General features: G+C 42.3%; 1 protein-coding gene across 8 annotated transcripts in view; it reads right to left on the bottom strand.

Moving 5' to 3' along the window:
* The window catches only part of TNRC6A (trinucleotide repeat containing adaptor 6A), a 3,393,689-nt gene that overhangs the window by 1,132,227 nt on the left and 2,247,660 nt on the right, over positions 1–13,802 (bottom strand). For 7 of the 8 annotated variants that reach the window (XM_044089241.1, XM_044089240.1, XM_044089239.1 and 4 more), the window contains 3 exons: positions 4,646–4,788; positions 3,819–3,965; positions 3,379–3,516 (listed from right to left, as the gene is read on the bottom strand). In XM_044089241.1, coding sequence (XP_043945176.1) covers positions 3,379–3,516; positions 3,819–3,965; positions 4,646–4,788 — 428 coding nt within the window. The remainder of the gene's footprint in view (positions 1–3,378; positions 3,517–3,818; positions 3,966–4,645; positions 4,789–13,802) is intronic. The other variant, XM_044089242.1, reaches the window with a different exon arrangement.

Genomic DNA, 13,802 nt, shown 5'->3' on the forward strand with positions numbered 1-13,802 from the left:
GAAGGGACCGCAGAAGGATCTGCCACCCTCTGGATCAACAGGGGAGTCAGAGCCAAACCTCCAGGCACAGAGAATTCGATTGGAAGGCTCTGTTCAGAAAGGGTTGGAGCAGACACCATCCCCTCGGATCCAGCTCTAAGGCTACAGCTCCAAGAGCTGGATGGATCAGAGCTAGTCAGATCCGACCTACTCAAGATAATGGCTGGTGTTGAGGTACAAGGTATTGTCGGCGCCGACCCCTCGACACCGCGAGTCCTTGGATCCGAGGCGCCGAAACTGGGGGTTGGATCAGAGAAGGAGAAACTGGTAGGAATGAGGACTGTATGCCCCCCGCTTTAGAGGGGAGAGGGGGCAGGCAAGACTCCCATCTGTATCTGAGTGCGGACAACTTTCCGCATCATCTTGTCCACCTCTGCTTCAGAAAGGCTGCAGGTGGATTGGGATGAAGAGGTCACCGATACTGGCATGGAGGTTCAATGAGGTGAAGCCGGGCCAGCGAACGGATCCAAAGCTTCTCCGGCTCCAGGGAGAAGGGAGGGAAATGGATACGGGGAGATTCTGGTTGCAGGGTCGATCAGAAGACCACTTCCTCGGCCTGTCCTTGGGTTTATGCTTGTCCCCGTCCCCGGACCTCTTGCCAGGAGGATGAGTCCCAGAGGCCGGGGACAGAAGTAGCAGAAGAAGTCAGGTTTTAGGAGGCCTGGGTCCTGGTGGTAAGAGGGGAAGAGATTAGCTTGTTCCTCCTGTCCATAAATGCACGGGGGTTGAAGCCCGCACAGATGGAACAGGAGGACTCTAGATGGGAAACCCCATAAGAATACCATGCATTGAGTGTGGCCATCAACTGCGGAGAGCTTATGGCCACACTCCGTGCACTTACAAAAACCTGGTTTAGGGTTCTCAGACAATCCCAGCAGAGAGGCCCAACCAGAACACACACACATACACTCTCCAGATAAAAGATAGAAAGAAGGGCAGGGGGCCCCCGATCCAAACACAGCAAGGGTGGGTAAGATAGAAAAGATAGTAAAAAGTAAAAAGAAAGTAGAAACTCACAAATAATTCAGTCACTTAACCAAACAAAAGCTCAGAGCAGCGATTCACGATGCTTACGCTAGCGTGACAAAAGAGACCTGAAGGGAGGAGGGAGACAGCGGCATTAGGGATAAGGGAGGAGCTTGAGCTCGGATCAGATGCTGGAAATGCGGCCGACTTGGATCCATGCTGGATCAGAGTACCCACAGGTTGAACAGCAAATGAATACAACAACTTCAGATTAAGTAAATAAATACAAAATGAATACTTAAAAAACAGTCTTAACGCATTAATGAAATGAGAGGATGAACAAGTCATATACTGGAAAGAAGGCATGTGAGATATCCTCTATTTTATACTGGCCATAACTCTAACATCAGTTGCTACAGACCAACACACCCAAGAATGTACTTGCTGAGGCAGGTGTGCTACAGTAGACCCAAGAGCAGCCCACAAATGGTGCATGGTACAAGTATCCTACATTAAGCAATACAAATACAGTCTGCTAGCATTCAAAGACAAAATCTGGAAGTTTGTTGTTTTAATACACTGTGGTCAGACCACCAACATATGTACATTCATCTACCCACTTGAGGTTTACACTACTGTGACCACTGCTGATCACACACTGCCAAGTTGTTCCTGAATATACATTACAGATTCCACTGTGACAAGAGATAAAACATAAGTGGATGGGGTAGGCTGGCCTACGGAGCCTTTTCAGACATGGCCTGAGCCATTAGGTAACAAAGGAGTACAACTTAAGAACAATTACAATACAAAAACTTAAAAGATTGACATTAATTTTGGTACCAACTATAAGCATCAATTCTAATAACCCTTTGCAATGTAGAACAAATTAATATTAATTTGAACATAATGAGGAACAAACTGATACCATGCTCATTACAGAAGAATCTTATAAGCAATTTAACAGATTTATAACATATTATAGATTCTAGCATGACAGCTATGATGACCTACAGCAATACTGATTGTATTCTAGATGTCATATGGAGATCAGATCACACATACATTACTGCTAACAAAGAAATGAGACAGAATGAAGTCATGAGGTAGGGACAGGTGCAAATGCAGAACAAGCATAGCCTTGTGCATATAAATGGTAGACAAAAAATGCTTTGCCTTTGCTGACCTACAGTACACTTGTGAGTATGCCAAAAGCCTTGCACCTTCAGAGAAATGTCCATGATGCATCTCAGAAAGTGGGTCACTGCAAGTAGAGACGCTGAAGTGTGTTTAATGAATGGATTTGGTCTTTAGCACTGAAAAAAATTATCAAATGATAATCTGACAATATTTGCACAGCAATGGGGCTGTTGCTGTTTAAAGCAATACTGTTGCCCATATCCCAGCTGTCTAATTACTGCTGACCACAGTATTTCTCAGAAATAAATATTTTTCACTGCTTTCGGTGTTCATAATTGTTTCAGCAGTCATCACTGGATTAGACTCCAGTATGGCAAGCTTGACAAAGTGTTGCTCAGCATGTCAAATTTAACAACTTGTTTTACTCCCTCTAATAAATACTTACCTTGAATACCTTACCATTTACTACTGATACCATGACAACTCAAATGACATATAATGCTGCTGTGACTAGGTGACTGACACTATTTGTGTCACTGAGATGCATCCCATCAAACCACAATTCACTAAGCCAAATTCAAAAAAGCATTAAACTTCATATATATATATATCTATATATATCTATATATATCTATATATATATATATCTATATATATATATATATATATATATATATATATATATATATATATCTATATATATATCTATATATATATCTATATATATATATATATATATATATATATTTTTTTTTTAGGGATATAACCCCCATATCCCTTAAAATAAAAACCTCAGGTAAATTAGAAAAATCTGTAGTAAAATGCTTGTTCACTGAATTCAGTTTAATGGATTGGGTTTTGATAAGAAACCACTCAATCACAACAAAGCACTGTGTTAACAACCCTGCATAACTACATACCTATTTTGTTTGCCAGAACCAGATTTAATTCTCACCTGAATATGTTCCACTGGACCATTTGACAATCCAGATAATAATCTACGACATGTATTAAATATGGACAATGTCAGATAAAGTCACTGTTAAACACAGCCCCAGTTAGTCAACCAGCTGATGCTTCAACAGAAAATGCTGACGTGCTAACAGGTCAAACGCCCTACAAAAAACTCTGTATTAAAAAAAAGAAATGTTCCAACTGCAAGTCTTACAGAAAGTGATATATTGTGTGTTTTAAAGGCTCAAGATTTAGTCTGTGGTAACTACTAGCACCTACCTGAGGGGAGAGTAATGGAGGAGGCACTTGAGCGCGAAGATTAGGCTGAGATGCATTCACAGGTTGTGCTTGAGCTTGCTGCATGGCCCTCACTTGTGCTGCTGCATTACAGATGCCTAAAATACTAGGATTGCCATTCTAGAACAAAGCAAAGAATTACATAAAAGTTGCTCAGCCAAGACATGCATGGAAACCAAATTAAAAATCTAAACTGCTTCAGCATCACCATTTGCCAGGACTTGAGAAAGAGTGCATTTGTCCTTAAGCTATGAGGTAAACAGAATGAAATACAATAAATAACTGCCAGATTTAGTGGAGGTTAATGGAACCAATCTCCTGCAAATGACCCAACTATAGAAAAATACTAGCTGAACTTTAAAATGCAGCTAGTTTGTGTAAATGTTTTGCTCACAGTCCAGCAAAAAATAATGGAAACTTACCTGCCTTACAGAATTCAAGTTTTGTGTGCCCAGCCCTGCCCCAGAGCCACTGAGCTGATTAGGTAGTGCACTGTTTGAAGGAGGAAGCTTTGAGTTTTGACTGGACATGAACTGCACAGTTTGGGGCTCTTCTGCTACAATGCCATCCTAATAGGATAAAGAAAAACAGTTGTGCAACAGCAGCTGGCAAGCAAGCAAGCAGAAGCAATTAAAAGAGCAGCATATTGCCCAGCACACCAGGAACTAAGGTAGAAAACGGCAGAGAGCAAGAGTTCAGACAATGCACTTTTCTGTCCAACCACAAATTTACACAGTGCAGTTAACTCCATATACTAAATGCAGTAAAAAAAACACTGCTGTGTATCTGACATTTCGCTACAGCTAAAAGTAACAGAAGACATACTGACAGAGTAGCATTTCAGTAACAAGTCTTACTCAGAATTGCTTTTACAAGCATCTGAATAGTCCCTGAAAAATGTCTGTCAAATGGCATCAATAGTAGACAATAAGGAACAGTCAAACTCTGCTTCAACTTATGACAATTTACAACCTACTAAATAAAGTACGGTTAAGGAAAATATTTTACCTCCTGTGTGCACAAATTACAAAGTGTGATCAGACTGCCAACCAGGAAAACGGCCTATTATGTTGACTGCCCATACAAGAAAGCTGTTGACTAACATTAACCTGCTACAAATCACCACCAAGTCGGGCTCCAAGTTGTAAAATGCAATACTGATCAAATTTATTTTTGAATTTACTGGTTAGTCCATTATATTAACTTAGAAAACACTGACACAAAAGGACCACTGTTAGACAACACTAACCTTATCAAAGTAAGGACTGCGGTCCATGGAAGACTCTTTGGGAATATGGGGACGAGAAACTGGGCTCTTTCCTATAATGCCATTGTATTCTCCGACATTCAAACAATGCTTATCCAGGTCCATCCTTTTATCCTGCAGGATACCTGTAGGGGGAATTAACAGCATGCATTACTGGAAAAGGGTGAATAAAACAACTTCTACATCAAGTAGCTACACATGCAACCATCTTGAAAAAAGACTACATTCGGGTGAGAAAAAAAATGTCCAACATATAAGCTACCAGCTTTTTTCCAAGTCTAAACCTTCCAAGACACACCGTTTCCCGTTTTAAATACGAGATATACTTACAAAAAGTATTTAGGTGACCCCTTTGAATGTGGCATAAAGTGCTGCAAGATAATTCAAACTACAGAGAAAAAAATGGGCACCAAATGGAAGTGCATGCAATTAGCCAAGCAAATATATGCAAGCAAAGGTTAAGGTAAAGCGCCATTACTGAGCTTCACCCTGTAGTCCTGTGCTAAAGCTCCAGAGTCTCAATTTGCTGTTGTGCAAATGACAGCAAGTTACTTCATCAGATCACACTCCCAGGTCACCTGCCTGAAGAGAGGTACTTGTATTAAAAGAGTTTACCCTATCAAATAAATACATAAAATTGAAAACATGCAAATCTACAGCTCAAAGTGTTAATATTTGTGGAAATGCCTTCAAATTCCAATGGGGCCATACATCTTTCTAATCAAAATTCTAACATGGAATTATTTGAATGTGGCCGAAACTGAACCTAAAAAAAGGCCAGGGCAAACACAGTCACCAAATTACAAAGCTCTGTAGTTATTTAGCCACAAACACACTGCAAAATAATCAGCTGTACGAGGTATTTACTGCAACACATCCCTGAACAGTAGGTTTCTTGCTGTAGACTAGAGCAGTGTGCTGGAGAACACTAGTCTCAGGCAGACTTTTTTTTTTTCTCAAAGTCAGACATCCCTTGCATGGGTTAGATTATATGTTTTCCTCCATTTACTACGGGAATCCTTTCCTACAATAGCTACATCTACTGACGTTCCTCCATTCTTCTGAGCAACAGTTTCTGCCACAAATGAGGAATATGGAAATTACCACAGACAAGGAACCCCTAAAAACTGCCTCTCCATATCATTGCAGAGCGAAGGGAAAGACAGTTCATGGACAGGTGATAGAAAGAAGGTGCAAAATGTTAAGACTAGATACCCATCCTAACCTATAGGTATTCCAGAAAAATACAAGGGAAGGAGAAAGGGCACTGTACAATGAATACACTACATCTACAATTATAGTATGGTCCTAACACAGCTAGCTGTACCCACTGCCATTCATAAAGTGCAGTTGTGTAAAATCTTAACATAACAGTAAATGTCCTTCTCTTTACAGTTGCAGTACTCATAGCAGATGGGATCTCCTGCCAAGGATAGCATTACATCCATCCAGAATACCAAAGCCTTTCATTTTTACCAGCACTGTACATCAGACGAATGCTCCCAGAGTCAATGTAGCACATAAAGGTGATGCACCAAACTCAGAACGGAAATGCCCCAGGAGAACAAGAGTGATCCTACGAAAAGAGGCGACATACACCCAGAGAAAAGGAGATGCCTAGGGAGACAGGCAAACCCACCTCTGCCAGGAAGATGCCCTCAGCAGAAAAAAAAAGGAAGAAAAGGGGGTAGGAGGGAGGGATTAATACTGCAACGATGAACTGAAAGACATATATTTTACACAACTGTTCTATGACCTTCCATATCACTGCTGTAGTACTCATAACAGACTAAGAGTACAAAAGCTACTATGAGGAATGGAAGGAGGAAGACAAATAGGAACCTTCCACAAACCCATGAAGGACAGCCTTAGCAAAACCCATCTTGGTTCTAGAAATGACATCCAACTTGCAATGTTTAGTAAAGATGTGTACAGAAGACCATGTAAGCAGCTTCAAGGATGGAAAAGGATCTAAACCATTGAAGAAAGCCCCAGAAGCCACCACTGCCCTCTTAGAATGGGCGTGAAAAAAGAGGTTAAAAGCTGCCTGCCATGAAAGGAATAAAAGGAAATGGCTTTTGAAATCCAGCTTAGAAAAGTACAGTTGTGTACACTTACCATAAATGTAGATGTTCGAGTGTATTCACTGTTGCAGTCATTACATTTGGGTAATCTGCTGGCAGGTTGCCCTCAGTCAGCCTGAACATCAAAGTCTTGGGTCCTGCGTTGTTGCCGTCTCCTCGTCCATGACGTCAGGTCATCAGGGGTGTAAAACATGCAGCCGACTCCATTTTATTCAGTTTTTCTTGCCCCAGATGTCAGGTTGCCCCCCAAATGGTGAGCAAAAAAAAAACAAAAAAAAAAATATATATATATATATATATATATATATATATATATAAATAAACTGCAATATATATGTAAATGGAATTGTAGCAACATAAACTTTACCTTCATCTAAACGCAAACACACCACAAAGGGTTTAGAATATAGTGAAGGAAAGAGATGTTCTACAAAAAGGGGGGATGATGGGTGGGTAACCCAGACTGCAACAGTGAATACACTCGAACATGTACATTTATGGTAAGTGTACACAACTGTACTATGTTCTTCGTGTTTCACTCGAATGTTGCAGTCATTACATTTGGGTAGAATCCCAAAGCTATGGATGGGAGGCTGGAACTTAATAGCATTAGAAGCGGCTATAAGGCCCTGCAGAACTGCAGTGGCAAAGCCTGCCCTGGACTTAGAGAAGAGAGGCAAATGATAATGCTCTGTAAAGGTATGAGCAGAGCTCCAAGAAACAGCTTCTAGAATGTCATTGGTTGGAACTCCTCTGAGAAAGGCTGCAAAGGTAGATGCAGCCCTGGTGGAATGTGACCTGATTCCTTTAGGCACAGGTTTACCATGTTGCAAATAGCAGAAACGAATGCAGCGGCTTATCCACTTTGAAATAGTCTGCTATGATACAGTCTTCCCCTCTCATCCTGCAGCAAATGCCACCAGTAGTTGCTCAGACTTTCTTAGAGATTTGGTGCTGTTTAAGCAGAATCTTAGTTGTCTGCGTACGTCCAAGGAATGCAGAATCCGCTCCCCGTTGTTCTGTGGATTTGGGTAAAATGTTGGCAGATGAATAGTTTGGTTAAGAGTCACACTGGATACCACCTCAGGCATAAAGGAAGGATTGGTCCTGAGGGACACCCTGTCCAGGTAAAATGTAATAAAAGGCTCCACAGCCATGAGGGCCTGTAGTTCTGAAACCCTTCTTGCTGAAGTGATTGCCAGAAGGAAAGCTGTTTTCCAAGAAAAAAACTTTATATCCGCAGTAGCTGCTGGTTCAAAAGGAGGCAGGGTGAGCTTTTCCAGTACAAAATTGAGGTCCCATGCAGGAGTTAGTGATCTTCTGGGAGGCCTTACATTTTTGGCCCCTCTAAAATACTGTTTTAGCAGAGGATGAGAAAAGATGGGAGGCTCTGTGTTATGAGCCGAGATGGCAGAGAAATGGATTTTTATTGAAGAAAAAGATGGGTCCTTGTCAAGCATCTCAGTCAAGTATTGTAAAATCTGAGGAATACTTGGCTTTGCTGTGTCCGTTCCTTGTGCTTGGTTCCAAGCACAGAATCTCTTCCATTTATCAGCATAAGATTTTCTAGTACTAGGCCTTCTGGCTTCCAAAATGACATCCATCACAAATTTACTGAGCGGTGGTGTTTGAATAATTACATGATCAGCCATGCTGCCAGATTCAGAGTTTGGAGCTGATTGTGCAGAATTTGATTGCTCTGCTGAGACAGTAGATTAGGTATTTGAGGCAAGTACCAAGGAGGGAGTTGAGACGTATTCCTTAGAATTGGGTACCAATCCTGGCGAGGCCAGTCCGGGGCAATTAGGATCATTTTTGTTTTTTCCTGTCTGACCTTTAGTAAGACCTTGGGGAGAAGAGGCAGAGAAGGGAAGGCGTAGACTGATAGGTTTTTCCAACTGAAGGTTTTTCCAACTGAAGGATAGGGCATCCACTTTCCATGCTTGTCTGTGATAAGTCCTTGTGCAGAATTTGTCCAGTTGATAATTTTGAGAAGAGGCAAATAGATCTATGTCTTGACTCCCACATTTCTCTGTTATCATGCTGAAGACTTGTGGATCCAGTTTCCACTCATGAGGGTCCATAAGATTTCTGCTTAGGTCTGCCAGAGTATTTTGTTTTCCTGGCAGGAATTGAGCTTGAAGATGTACTTGGTAAGTCAAGGCTGTGTCCCACAATGCCATGCCTAGTCTGCAAAGGGGATATGAATGTGTACCCCCCCTGCTTGTTTATGTACCATATAACCGTGGTGTTGTCCGTCTTTATCAGTTGTTGTCCTTTATGAAGTAAGTCCTTGAAGGCTGTCAGGGCATTCTGAACAGCTAACATTTCTTTTTGGTTGATATGCAGATGCATTTGTTTTGGGCTCCATATGCCCTGAATGCATCTTCCAGCCAGGTGGGCCCCCCAAGCATAGTCTGATTAGTCTGTAGTTAGGGTTTGGGTGGCAGGGGGTAGAGTGAAAGACCGTCCCTTCTCTGCCCACCAAAGAAACTTCTGTTGTAGGCAGGGAATGAGAGGAATCATTGTTTTCAGACTGTGACAATGTTGACTCCATAAACTTTTAGACATCATTGTAGTTTCCTCATATGCAGTCTTTCATATGGAATTAGTAGAATGCAAGATGCCATGAACCCCAAAGCCTGCAGAATTTGTCTTGCAGATAACTGGGTTTTTGTTGCCACCTGTTTGAAGTAAATACTCAGTTGCCTTTGTTTGTCTGGCATAAGGTAAGCCATCTGGGCAGTTGTATTCAAGCTTGCACCCAGGAATGTAATTTTTTGAGAGGGTACCAGTTGTGATTTATTTTCGTTTATTGTGTACCCTAGGCATGTTAGAAGCCTTTTTACAAACATCAGATGTTGAAGAAGAATGTCCTTGTTTTCTGATTGAATGAGACAGTCATCCAAGTAAGGATAGATGTGTATGCTTCTTTGTCTGCAAAATGCAACTACTGGTGCCAGGCATTTTGTAAAGACCCCGGGCGCAGTAGATAAGCCAAAGGGCAGTGCAGAGAATTGGTAATGCATAAAACCTGCCTTGAAGCGGAGGTATCTTCTGCACGATTCCCTTATTGGGATATACAGGTATGCCTCTTTTAAGTCTAGACTCAATAAAGTACAGTTGTGTACCTACCATAAATGTAGATGTTAGAGTGTATTCACTGTTGCAGTCATTACACTTGGGTTATCCTGCTGGCAGGCTACCCGCAGTCGGCCAGAGTTCCAAAGTCTAAGTCCGGCATCGGTTGCTGTTGCCTCTTCCCTGACATCAGTGCGCCAGGGGTATAAAAGATGCAACAGACGCCATTTTCTTCAGTTTTTTTTTGCCCCAGTTGTCAGGTGCCCCCAGACAGGAAGGCTGAAAAAAAATATGCCAAAAAGCATGCATGTACTAAAATAAACATTTCCTTCATCTACAAGCAAATACACCACATAGACTGTATAGAGTTGAGAAGTACAGAAAAGTCCCAGCAATGAAAAGGGGGATGGTGGGTGGGTAACCTGGACTGCAACAGTGAATACACTCGAACATCTACATTTATAGTAGGTACACAACTGTACTATGGTCACCGTGTTTCACTGTTGCAGTCATTACACTTGGGTTGAATCCTAAAGCTGAGGTTGGGTGGCTGGGCCTAAACAGGATTAAGAGAGGCTACCAGGCCCTGCAGAACCGCAGTGGCAAAACCTGCTCTGAATTTAGAGTAGAGAGATAAGTGGTAGTGCTTGGTGAAAGTGTGCACTGAACTCCAGGTTGCAGCTTCTAAGATGTCTTTGGTTGGTACTCCTTTGAGAAAGGCTGCTGAAGTGGCTGCTGCTCTGGTAGAATGTGGCCTAATGCCCTTAGGTACTGATTTGTCATGTTGTGCGTAACAGAAGCGAATGCAGTGTCCTATCCATTTTGAAACTGGATGCTTTGAGATAGGCTTTCCTTGTGATCCTGCAGCATAGGCTACAAACAGTTGCTCAGTTTTTCTGAAAGCTTTTGTTTTGTCCAAGTAGAATCGTAGCTGTCTGTGTATGTCCAAAGCGTGCAGAAGTCTCTCCCCCTTTATTCTGAGGATTTGGATAGAAAGTTGGCAAATGAATGGTTTGGTTAAGAGCCACATTGGAAACCATCTTTGGCATGAATGTTGGGTTTGTCCTTGGAGAGACCCTGTCCTGGTGAAAAATGATGAAAGGTTCCACTGCCATTAATGCCTGTAACTCTGAGACTCTTCTTGCGAAAGTTATTGCTAGGAGCAGAGCAGTTTTCCATGATAAGAATTTTATATCAGCTGTGTTGGCTGTCTCAAAAGGAGGCAGTGTGAGCTTTTCTAAAACAAAATTGAGATCCCAAGTAGGTATTGGTGCTCTCCTTGGGGGTCTTATGTTTTTTGCCCCTCTGAGGTACTGTCTTAGTAGTGGATGTGAAAAAATAGGAGGTCCCGTATTGTAATGAGCTGAAATGGCAGAGGCATGGATCTTAATAGATGAGAAGGATAGGCCTTTGTCCAGCATCTCAGTAAGGTATTGTAAAATCTGAGGTATATTTGGAACAAGTGGTTCAAACCCTTGTGCCTGGTTCCAAGCACAGAATCTCTTCCATTTTTCTGCATAAGATTTCCTAGTGCTGGGCCTCCTGGCTTCTAAAATGACATCCATAACAGCTTTAGAGAGAGGTGTGGTCTGAGTGGCTATACTATCTGCCATGCAGCTAGATTTAAGTTCTGAGTTGACTGTGCAGAATCTGATTGTTTTGTTGAGTCAGAAGATGAGGAATTTGAGGTAAAGGCCAGGCTGGGCCTTGAGACAAGCTCTTTAGGATTGGGTACCAGTGCTGGCGTGGCCAGTCTGAGGCAATCAGGATCAATTTTGGCTTTTCTTGTCTGACTTTTAGGAGCACCTTGGGAAGAAGAGGCAGTGGAAGGAAGGCATAAACTGTCAAGGTTTTCCAGCTGAATGATAGAGCATCCACTTTCAATGCTTGTGAGTGATAGGTTCTTGTGCAGAATTTCTGTAGTTGGCAGTTGTGAGGGGAGGCAAAAAGATCTATGTCTGGGCGTCCCCATTTCCTTATCAAGCTGAAGACCTGTGGATTTAGTTTCCATTCATGAGGATCCATGAGATTTCTGCTTAGTTCGTCTGCCAGTGTATTTTTCGTTCCTGGCAGGAATTGTGCCTGCAGATGTACTTGATAGGTCAGTGCTGTGTTCCACAAAGTCATGGCTTGCCTGCAGAGGGGGTAGGAATGTGTGCCCCCTTGCTTATGTACCACATAACTGTGGTATTGTCCGTCTTTATTAATAGTTGTCCTGGATGTAGTAGGTCCTTGAAAGCAGTCAGGGCATTCTGTACAGCTAGCAACTCCTTTTGATTGATGTGAAGATGCATTTGTTCCTTGGGCCACGTGCCCTGAATACATTTTCCTGCCATATGTGCCCCTCAGGCATAATCCAATGCATCCGTTGTTATTGTCTGCCTGGCTGTGGGTAAGGTGAAAGGCTGTCCCTTGGTGTGGTGACAAGCCCGGGCCCACCATTGAAACTCCTGTTGTAGGCAGGGAATTAAAGTTATTATTGCTTCCAGGCTGTGGCAATGTTGAGTCTAAACACTTTTTAGATACCACTGTAGTTTCCTCATATGCAGTCTTGCATATGGAATTAGTAGAATGCAGGATGCCATGAAGCCCAGGGTCTGCAGAATTTTTCTTGCAGGCAGCTGGGTCTTTGTTGCCATCATTTCAAAGTAATGAGTCAGTTGCCTTTGCTTGTCTGGCGTGAGATAAGCCATCTGGCAAGTTGTATTTAAGCTTGCACCCAGGAATATTATCTCTTGAGAGGGCACTAGTTTTGATTTCTTTTTGTTTACTGTGTACCCTAGGCAAATTAGTAATCTTTTTACAAACGCCATATGTTTTAGAAGAATGTCCTTGCTCTCTGCTTGAATAAGGCAGTCGTCCAAGTAGGGATACATTTGAATTCCTCTTTGTCTGCAAAATGCAATTACTGGTGCCAGGCATTTTATGAAGACCCTGGGCGCAATAGATAAGCCAAAGGGCAGTGCAGAGAATTCGTAATGCATTGAGCCAGCTATGAATCTGAGGTATCTTCTGCAAGACTGTCTGATTGGGACATGCAGGTATGCCTCCTTGAGGTCCAAAGTAACTAGCCAAGCCTTCTTGCCCAGCATGGGTAGAAGTTGCTGCAGTGTTAACATTTTGAATTTTGGAACATCCAGGAAAGTATTTAAGATTGACAACTCCAGTACTGGTCTCCAGTCTTTGTCCTTTCTGGGTACTAGGAAAAGTCTTGAGTAAAATCCTTGTCCCTGTTCTTGCTGTGGTACTCTTTGAATAGCTCCCATGTCCATGAGAGCAGCAATTTGTTTTTGTGCATCTGCCCATTGGTTTTGTGGCAGGTCCGGCATACCTTTTGCTTTTGGAAGGGTGTGAAAGTGGAACCTGTAACCCTGAGAAATAATATTCAGTACCCATTTGTCCTGGGTGATTATGTGCCAATTTTGTGAGAAAAGTGCTAGCTTTCCCCCTAGGGTGCTGCCAAAAGGTAAGTGCTTGGCTTTTGCAGAGGGAAGTCATTGGGACGGTTTCCTATAAGGTTGTGATTTGTCTTCTCCTCCTTTGGGGGCTGAAGCACCCCATTGTTTAGGTCTGTAGGAGCCTTGGGGCTGAGATCTAGCTCTTGGGCGTCTGTATCTGCCTCTCTGTGGCCTGTCTGACACCAGAAAGGACCATTTTTTTGAAGGCCAGTTTCTGCTAAACCTAGGTGGTTGAACCTGTAAGAAATCCTTTACTGTCTGCATTGATTTTGCTTTATCCTCCATTTTCTTTAACACCTCTTCTGCCTTAACACCAAACAAAATATCATGCTGTAGTGGAGCATCCAATAATTTTACTTTAACATGTTCGGGTAAACTTTGTTCTTTCAACCAAGCATGCCTTTGAATGACAGAGCTTGTAACTGTGGCTCTACAAGAAGCCTCTAATGAATCAAAGCCACATTGCAGAGTATGCTTTCCCACTTGTTCAGCTGCATGCAATAAATCCTGCATTTC

Source organism: Protopterus annectens, chromosome 12.part0 (genome assembly GCF_019279795.1).
Source record: "Protopterus annectens isolate FY-2018-M chromosome 12.part0, PAN1.0, whole genome shotgun sequence".
Classification (NCBI taxonomy): Eukaryota; Metazoa; Chordata; order Ceratodontiformes; family Protopteridae; genus Protopterus; species Protopterus annectens.